The sequence below is a fragment of the Notolepis coatsorum genome (assembly GCF_963971535.1).
Source record: "Notolepis coatsorum genome assembly, chromosome: 11".
NCBI lineage: Eukaryota > Metazoa > Chordata > Actinopteri > Aulopiformes > Paralepididae > Notolepis > Notolepis coatsorum.
Window position 1 is genome coordinate 50,098,318 of NC_140175.1, and position 10,236 is coordinate 50,108,553.

General features: G+C 44.4%; 1 protein-coding gene across 1 annotated transcript; it reads right to left on the reverse strand.

The window, feature by feature from the left end:
• Positions 1–219: 219 nt before the first annotated feature.
• Positions 220–6,420, reverse strand: prnpb (prion protein b). The gene is made up of 3 exons (XM_084324083.1): positions 6,331–6,420; positions 3,764–4,162; positions 220–3,552 (listed from the first exon to the last, which is right to left on the reverse strand). The coding sequence occupies exons 2-3, from the start codon at positions 4,153–4,155 to the stop codon at positions 2,412–2,414; spliced, it is 1,533 nt and encodes a 510-aa protein (XP_084180209.1). The 5' UTR covers positions 4,156–4,162; positions 6,331–6,420; the 3' UTR covers positions 220–2,411.
• Between the last annotated feature and the right edge of the window lie 3,816 nt (positions 6,421–10,236).

Genomic DNA, 10,236 nt, shown 5'->3' on the forward strand with positions numbered 1-10,236 from the left:
TCCCAAAGCACAAACAATTACAGGGTCAGTGTTTATGTTCAGGCCTACATACTACAACCTGCACTTGGATCAAGAGCTGTGGAATCAAAACCAAAATGGCCCGACCACCACTGGTATTAAACATTACAGATGAAATACTATACCCAACCCTGCTGGACAGTGAAGGATGGAAAGACATTGACAGAGAGATGGAATGAACAGAGAGAGTCGTCTAATCGGTAGAGTGGAGCTAGAGACAGTTTATTGACTGGTCTTTATTTACAAACTACGTAAGGGTGTTTGTATTGTTGTTGTAGTTGTTTAAGCATAGACGTTTTATGGTAAACAGCCATTGCTATCAAACGGTCAGGTACAGAAGTCATAATGAATATCCCTAACTAAGGGAAAATAAATAAATAAACTAAAAGTGAACAATAGCATAACTCAAATGACTGATTGTTACATGGTGTGATAATAACTGTGTGTAAAAACAGAAACAGGTTAGCTTTGCAGTTCAGACTGTACATAAACATAAAAAGTAATTTAGTGTTACTATATTGTTATTATACACAGATAAAGACTCTGTAACAGATTCAACAAACTAACTACTGAAGCTTTGTGCACTCACATTAATCTATATTGACTTTTTAAATACCTACAGCAATCAACAATATGCAACACTATCGAATCATTCCAAAATAAAAAATAAATAAAAAATGCAGTAGGAAAAGCAACAAGGCATTAGTGCAAAGTAGACAAGCCATCTGTAAAGTTTGAAATGTGAATCCTTTTTATGTTATATGTTAGTTATATTCCCATATGTCTACGTTTGGACTACAGAAGGATATCCTTGCAGCTTGGTGTATGTGTACCTGATGGATCTACGGCAGCAGCGTGAGGATGATGAAAGGAGAACAATATTACAGAAACATGCCTGAGGGAACATATATATGACCTGCTCAATGTTACACACTACATACTGTAGCCAGGCAGCGGAGATGACTTTACACAGGATGTTACTGTGTCAATTTGGGAGAATGATTTATGGTGGGCCTGCCTGGTATGAGTAGCCCACCATAAATAAATCAATGTATGTATGGGAAATACTGCTTTCATTGTCTTTACTGACAGGTTTCATACCCTTGTGTTTGCTAGTTCTACTCCAGCATTTGTCTTCTTAACGTAGTTTGGACCACAACCACCTGGGAACTTGTACGAATATCCTCGTGAAAGTATATCTTTGCAGTCATCAGTGTGTGTTGATGATGTTATGATGGACACAGTTACATTAATAGAACAAGCTCAGCAATTCAGCTGTTGAACAGCAGGAGGAGCTGCGTTGTGTGTATGTACAGATGTAGTGTAATTTCCTTCTAGACCTAATTCTCTTACGTTTGCTAGATTCCTCCTAATAGATTTTAGTAACCAAGATGGGAATCCGGCGACAGGGGGTTGTGATACTTGGTTTAAAACAAAGAGTAACAAACGGTCAATCATCTGTTCCAGAGTTTCCTGGTAATAAGACGCTCCTCTCCTCTACAATCAGGAGACAATGCAACAATGTACTGTCACCCATCAGTGAGTGTCGATGGTACCCAAATTTTAAGCGACAATGTGTATTTTTTCTATGAATTAATCAGCTTTTGGAGCGAGTGCAGGACATATTGAGACCACCAGCGCTTCAACACACCACTCAATTTCACTGCTCTAGCCTCAAATGGTCTGGTGTGACCAAGTTGGTCAGCCTTCTCATGTTACTCGTGATAGGTTCTTTGTGCACAGAACACAGGTACCACAGAGACAGTACCGCTTGCAGCCAGAAGGCACTACAAATCCACATTATCGATTTAACCTTTATAATCACTGCCTTAAGTATATTTGTCCTGAACAATTTCTAGAATAGCCTCATGGCTTGGTCTACAGTGTGGAGCTGAAACATCAGCAGTAGCGTGGTGCCAGTAGTGTAGTGCATGATGATGTTCTAATGGAAAACTGCACGCAGGTGCTGCTGTGGGCGAAAACCTCAGAGCTCCAACAGGGTCAACTTTTCATGAATCATTATCAATAATTCATTTTTTTTAGATTGACACCCATGTAATTTTGATGTTAAATGTTGGTTTTTGAATAGGTTTCATGGACCTTAGTTTTGTGAAACTTACCCCAACAAACACCCATTGCACGCCTGACCTGGCTTGTTGGGGGGGATCTCTCACTGAATTGTTTCTTCCCTTTTTTTCCTATTAAAGTTTTTCCATCTTTGAGGGTTACAGTCGGGTGGTTGTTTTATTGTGGGCTTGTAAAGCCCGATGACACGTGTATTCTGATATCGGCCTGTATAAATACATGAATGACTCGCAATGTAAAAACATGAAAATGGCCTTATAGATAGAAGGTTTTCGCCCTACAACAGTGGTATTTACTATGCAGTCCCCTCAGTGCAGCAGCAGTGTGCTGCTCAGTAGCATGAAGCCAGTGGTGAGTAGCTGAACCAGGCGCTGGCTCAGCGAGTCGCTACGGCTCTTCTGGGAGACGCCGCTCCGCTGTTCTGCCGTCTCCTTCTGCAGGAATTGTGCCGAGTACTCCATATACTGTTCCACACAGCGCCGTGACCTCTGCTGCGCTATCAGCGCCGGGTAGCCGATCTCCTCGATGCTCACTGTGTCGTCGTCCTCCTCAGCCTGGCCGGGAACCTGTGGGGCGCTGGCCTGCTCCTTGAGGACCTTCGTCCCGTTAATACAGTCGCCCATGAAGCTGTCGTAGGACTTGGCCCGTGGCGGGGTTTTGTAGGTGTAATCACGTCCGAAGTCATTCTCGTCTGTGGACTGGGAGCCGTAGCGGTTGTACATGTAGTTGTTATACTGCTGCTCTTCCTGAGGGTTACGGAAGTTGAAATTCGGCCGTGGGAAGCGACCCAGTCCGTAGCCTATAGCCATCCCTGCCACAGCCCCTACGCCTGCTGCCATGATGGCCTTCTTGGCAAAGCCCCTGGACTGGGAAGAGGGGTTGTATCCCATGCCTTGGACTCTCTGGGAGAAAGGAGAGCCTCCCTGGCCATAGCCTCCCTGGCCATAGCCTCCCTGGCCATAGCCCCCGTGCCCATACCCCCCTCCACCATACCGGGGGCTGAGGATCCTACTGTTGGGGTTCCAGTTGGGGTTCCCTCCCATTCCTCCACCTGGGTAGCCCCCAGGCTGACCCCAGCCTTGGCCTGTATTCCCCCCTCGAACAGGGTAGCCTCCGGCTGCTGGGTAGCCCCCTGCAGCGGGGTAGCCTCCGGCTGCTGGGTAGCCCCCTGCGGCAGGGTACTGGTTGGGATAGCCTCCCCTACCTGGGTTCTGGTTAGGGTAGCCTCCAGCTGGGTACCCGCCTGCAGCAGGGTAGCCTCCGGCAGGGTTCTGGTTGGGATAGCCCCCTGGGTTGGTTCGGCCTGGGTACTGGTTGGGATAGCCTCCAGCTGGGTTCCCGCCTGCAGCAGGATAGCCACCAGCGGCTGGATAGCCACCTGCAGGATTCTGGTTGGGGGGGTACCCTCCTTGGTTGGTTCTGCCTGGGTAGCTGCCGCCTCCAGGATAACTTAAGATAAAATCAGATTAAAATGACTTGTTAAACCCTGGGGAGGGGTATGCAGCAGAACACAAACAGCACTCAAACAACACAACTCCAACAATCATACAGCAATGTAATAACAGTTAAGATAAATATAAAAGAACAATAAGAGTAGACACAAAGCACAATAAAACATCCTTCCAGATTGTTTATTCAAATCACATTTACAGATGTCTACCTTCCACCTCCTGGATAACCTCCGGCTGGGTTCTGGTTGGGGGATCCTTGGTTGGTTCTACCTGGGTAACTGCCAGCTCCTGGGTTCTGGTTGGGAGAGCCCCCTGTGTTGGTGCCTCTCCCTGGGTAGCTTCCCCCTGCTGGGTAGGGGTTGGGATTTTGTGGCTGCCGGGGATAGTTTCCAGCCTGGGTGTGGGTCGTTTTCGAAGGCTTTGCAGGCGAGGATGAAGACCCACCCCTGTTACCAGAAGAGGGTTTGCTGTTGGTGCTGGTGCTGCTACTACTACTGCTTTTACCACTACTGCTGGTTTTCTTCTTGGCCCAGGTGGAGTTAGTGTGCAGGAGGCCAATGATCAGGAGACATACCACAGTCAGCTCATACAGACGCCCCATCCTGGCCCTGGAAATAGAGGGGGGAAATATATATATATATTCTGTCTGTTTTTTTCTTTTTAGGCTATGTTGTGGAATATTTTAAATGAGCCAAGACAATGAACTGTAGAAATTCAGATGAGTCCAATTGTATAAAAAGAACATTATTTCTGTGGCCACAAAAAAGTATCCTCAGTTTACAATCAGAGACAAGTGTACACAAGCACAAGCGTCTGACCAGAAAGTGAGAAAGAGCTCTGGTCAGACTTACAATTAAATACCAGCTGGGAATGACAAATGAAAACAAAGATGAAAAAATGTAAACAAAAGATGGGTTTAGGGATTTTGTCGTGTCTCACGACCAAATGTCATTATCTAAGTCAAGCTGTCCTGGGCGCGTCTATTCTTTTACCAATGGATTTCCAGTTCCGCGTTCGCGTTCTGCGATCTGATTGGCCACTGACGTTTCTGGTGCGATCTGATTGGCCACTGACGTTTCTGGTCATGTGACATGTGCACCCAATCGCGTGACGCGCCCATTTCCGCCTCGAACAGCAGCAAACTACCTAACGCCTAGTTTATCACTGATTAAGCTTAGGCGACTCTTTCGAAGTTGGTTAAGGTTAGAGTTTGGAATCAGGGCTGGTGTTCTATCGCCCTGCTCTAAGACAAACTGTAACCTTAACCAACTTCGAAAGAGTGCCTAAGCTTAACCGGTGGCAGAACTTGCCGTCACACGATTGGCACGACCAGAAACTTCAGTGGCCAATCAGAGCGCAGAACGCGAACGCGGAACTGGAAATTCGTTGGTAAAAGTATTCAGGCGTCCTGGGCCTTGGCCGTTGTTTTAAGAACACTGTTTAACCCTTTCACTACCACCAGTGTTGCGATGCTCATATCAACACTGGCTGCACGCACGCTAATGACGCCACGTGCACGCGCGCTCCCGCGCATGCGCATAAATGTTCCCTCGCATAAGGACAGACTAAAAACAATGCCTACCTAATTGCCTCTACGAATGGAATATAACACCTGATGACCGGCGCTATTGATATGCAAAGTAGCCAGGTGGGTACTGCGGTCTGCGAGTTGGCGCATCAGTCGAGTGCAACGCATTCCTGTGTGCACGCGCGTGCACATCCGTGCGTGTGCGTGCACACGCTTCTGCTCACAAAACTTTGGTTGCACGGAGTGCAATCTCGTCCCATGAGCAACGCATCACTGACTACCACGCTACCAAAGGGAAACACTTTCACTGCATCAATACAGAAGGTTAACCTTTTCACTACCACACGACAACGGGTTAACCCTTTCACAACCACACTACAGAGGGTTAACCTGTATGTAAGAAATGTCATGATATATATATATATCTGTATGTTGCGTATGTCATAAATGTCATTATGAATTGAAAATGGGGGACCTGGTCTGCATCCCCTTAACAATTGTGAGCCGTACTGTATATTGTACCCATTCTGCAATCTGTTAATAAAGTTTTCAATCAATCAATCAATTCAACCCTTTCACAACCACACTACAGACGGTTAACAATCTGTAGTGTGGTAGTGAAAAGTTAACCTTCTGTAGTGTGGTAGTGAAAGGGTTAAGGACTGTCGCCATAGTGTCTGAGCTGTATACTAGTTTAGTTAACTATATTAACTATTCAAGGCTGTACAGGGAATATGTATTTAAACAGAGCTATGAACTAATAGGCCCAGTAAGCTGTACAAATAATATAATAGGATGAAACATATAATAATTTCCATAACAGCTTATTTGATCAGGCTGTGAAATAAATTATTTGACGGGTAGGCTATCGTTAAGACGTTAATCTGAAGTATATTGTAAATCAACATGCAGAACAATGGAACATCAAATATTAAGGGTAATAGATGCTAAATCAAAGTCATTCATGGAGACCACGCAGTCACAGCGTATTGTCTGGTTACACTGTGGTTAGAATGAGTATTAAGAGTATTATTGTGGAGGGCCACTGAAAACCTTTTCTCCAACAGAATGAAACGCATCCATTACTTACACCGTATTCGTTAGATCATAACATCATTATCAACGCATCATTGTGGCCTGGGTGTGGTGGTAGGCTAAATATGTTGCAATCGGCAAACAAAAATAAATAAATAAATATCATACATGGAACCCGTTATGTTATTATAGCATTGATTTGTTTTCCCTTACCGAGAATTTTACGGAATTAATCGAAGGATTTGGACCAATCTGTCGTTGTTCGCTCTGTCCGGCGACCGCTACGTTCAGGCTCCTAGGGTGTTTTCATCTCATGGGTACGCTCGTTTAGCTACCCAGACCTCCCCGTTTAAACCACGTGATCAAACAATAAACCCATTTCCAGAACACAGTATCAAGAATGAGGAAAATAACAGAAACCACCTACCACAGTCAGTGTTGGCTAGCATATTACCTTTCCCAGTAACTATAGTAACGAATGACAATCTGCATTTCAATAATAATATTACAGTTACCCCATCAAAATGTATCCCCCTCTCTACTTTTCGTCTGTAAATCATTGTATTTATAATAAAATAAATTAAATAAAGGGTGTATAAAATGAAATAAAATAAAAAGTGACTTGTGCCCTAATGATAAGAATAAGCACTCAATGAAGAAACTCAATCCCCTTGCCAAACATCTATGCTACTCATAGTGGTCAAATAAGTGGTAAATAAGAGTTTGTTCTTAATTGACCTGCCTGGTTACATAAAGGTTCAATTAAACTCCATTACTGCATTATTGATTGTGTCAAGATGACAAGAGCATCATTGTTGCTGCGCTCAAGTGTAGGCTACACGTTGCAAGAAGATCCAATGTCAAAAGTTGGGGTATACTCTCATATTCTAAATTTCTAAAAGGATGAAAGTTGAAACAGCGCTGATGCATCTGGTAAACCAGTGGCGAATATTCATGGAAGCCAAGGGAGGCCAAGCTTCCCCAAAAATATAAACAGTAAAAAAAAATGTTAGTTTACAATAATAAAAAAAATCATTATTTTTTATCTCTGTGTTATAATAATTTTCCGAACGAATAATTAACCGAACGAGCGAAAAACTGCGCCCACTCTCTCTAACACAGTCACTGACTGAGGCAGCCCATAGTCTGACTGACTGACAGTCTGCCAGCCTGGTACCATTATTTTGATTGACATTTGGAGGCTTTTGGACGCTAGGCCAGGCACGTTGGAACTTTAAATCGGCAGGGGGTGCGGCCTATCTGAGTTTTTTTTCAGAACGCCGTGAGAGGAACGTTCGTTGTTTAGAATGGCTTTGAAATAAGTGATTTCTAATGACCCTTTAACTGAAAATGACGTGAGACGTGAGGCAAACGAGAAGAACATAATAATTGTTTTATTTTGACTTTTCAAGCCTGAAGAAATAAAAACAAACAAACCTCACTTGAACTTCTGAATACCTCACTTGGCTCCATCTCCAAGTCTGTATGACAAATTTCTATATATGGGTTAGCTTCAATGTTAGATTGAATGCATCTCCTACAACGACTCTGTCGCGCCAAAATTAAGATGTTACACAGCTGATACCAATTGTATTATCAATGCACGGCTAATTAAGTGTTTTATATTACATCGGTCCGCGACCCGATGGTTGGGGACCTCTGCTCCGTTATGCACAAGTTTATAGACTTTCGGAGTGCGTATATTATTCAATGAGACTGCCAGCCAGCTCTTGCTCGACAGAGAAATACAATTTCAATTGTGACGAGAGAAGATCATCTCCCGATTCAGATACAATTGAACACAAACAGTTCCAAAGATATTGGAATATATATTGTATATAACACTATGAATTGAAAATGGGGGACCCTGATGTAAACAAGACAAACGTCTTTCTCTGGTCTGCATCCCCTTAATTGTGTGTATTGAGCCGTACTGTACTGTACCCATTCTGCAATCTGTTAAATAAAGTTTTCATCCATTCATTCTCATCTCCTCTCTCATCTGTGCATCTCCTCTCCGACACCCGAGAGGGGCCGGGAGCACTGTCAGCCAGTCACAGTGGCCACTCCCCTCAGACGCAACTGTAGTATTTCACACAGCGAGGAAAATAATACAGTCGGGCAATCTAACAAGAATTAACGTATTTATAAGTGTGTCGGTGTAATGGTGAAGTCAAGTGCTTTGAGCAGGATACACTTATAACTTATGTTACAGTATATAAAAATACCGTTTTTACTTTTGTGCAGTAACTGAAGCTGCCACTCGGGGGTGCTGCCGCACCCACCGCACCCCCTGTTCCAACGTGCCTGCGCTAGGCCGTTTTTGTTTTGTTTATTCGTCCTATTGCTTAATTATTAGCCAATAAGATTCGAGCTGGGTTGGGCTTAGCGCCTAAGCCTTAACACGGCCCAGCTTGGTTCTAGGTAGGGGAATATATTCTAATTTTGCTTCTGGCCAATCAAATCACATTAAAAGCTAAACGTGACCAAACGTCTTCGCCTCGCGGGCACTTTTGAATACGCAATGAAGCATATAGCACTAGTTAGAGGGGAAATTCGGATTCCTCTCTCGGATTCATTCATTGAGCAGCAACTTATTTTTCGCCGGCGGGACCTTTACTGGGGACCAGCACAGCACACCACTGTGGATATTATGATTTAACAAATCTATCTGTCCAGGAGGAGGACCACATTGGCCAGGTAAGCAGCCTGCATAGGCTAGCTTGGTTGCTAACTACTAACGTTATCAGGCTAGCTTGGTTGCTAATTACTAACGTTATCAGGCTAGCTTGGTTGCTAACTACTAACGTTATCAGGCTAGCTTGGTTGCTAACTACTAACGTTATCAGGCTAGCTTGGTTGCTAACTACTAACGTTATCAGGCTAGCTTGGTTGCTAACTACTAACGTTATCAGGCTAGCTTGGTTGCTAACTACTAACGTTATCAGGCTAGCTTGGTTTCTAACTAACGTTATCAGGCTAGCTTGGTTGATAACTAATGTAACCAAGCTAGCTTGGTTGTAGGGCCCCTTTCGTGACTGCGATTCAAGCCAGGGGCTCGAATACGCAGTCACTTATTCCTCCGTATAGCCAGGTTAATTTGCACCACCAAGCACTGCTTAAAAGCTAGCGGTGGGTCCAAAATATATCAGATATAAATTTCAAAGGTACCCAGCGTTCCATTAGGGTTTCACACACACACGCGGCGGGGCTTGAAAGCTCGGCGTTGCTAATACACATTTTAAATAATTTTTATAAACTGGTCAACACTGCTCAAAACGGCTGTATTTCCATATTTGGCTACCTGCTGCGCCATCACAGCGCATGCGCATCATGCACCCGGGAACATGTCTATGTACCCCGGGTCCTATGTTCCCCGGTAGCCGCAAAAGGGTTCTATGTTCCCCGGGTCCTATGTTCCCCCTATGTTTCCCCGGTAGTGATAAAGGCTCGCCCCAGGCTTGCCACAGCAGTGGATTTAAAAGATAGCCACTTTTATAGATAATTAATTTGTATCGCAACGGAGTCACGGATCTAGTCGGGCCGCCTGTTACTGTTCCGCAACTGTAAGTTACTTCCGGGGTAGGCCTGATTGGCCCCGACAGGCACGTGACAGGCGCGACCACACCCCGCGGCAGCCTCAGGACGCGCAACTTTCTCTGCCGCGCGGCACGCTCCGCAGCAGCATTATGTAGATTATGTAGCAGTAATACGCCCTTTTTCACTATCCAGAAATAGCTCAATTGGCAGCGCTGCATTGGTGTGGATCCTACCGTCTGTTGCTGGCAAGTTTGATTCCCTTCAATTTTTTTTTTTTTTTTTTTTTACGTGCATTCGTTCGCCGTTAAGTTTAGGCATGTTAACTTTAAGCATGGTTTCGGAGTTGGTTAAGGTTAGGCATTGTTTCGGAGTTGGTTATGGTTAGAAAGGTTAAGTTTAGGCGCTGTTAAGGAGCTGGTTAAGGTTAGAGTTTGTCTTAGAGAATGGCAATATTCTTTCGGAGTTGGTTATGCCTTATGGTTAAGGTTAAGCATGGTTAAGGTTAAGGTTAAGGTTAGGCATAGTTTCGGAGTTGCTTAAGGTTAAAGGGTTAAGTTTAGGCGCTGTTAAGGAGCTGGT

What these genes read in the sequence shown, in the direction of transcription:
- prnpb (XM_084324083.1), bottom strand. Translation starts at nt 4,155, where the DNA reads ATGGGGCGTCTGTATGAGCTGACTGTGGTATGTCTCCTGATCATTGGC. An exon ending in GGTTATCCAGGAGGTGGAAG is followed by an intron (nt 3,553 to 3,763) that starts GTAGACATCTGT and finishes TTTTATCTTAAG; the next exon opens with TTATCCTGGAGGCGGCAGCT.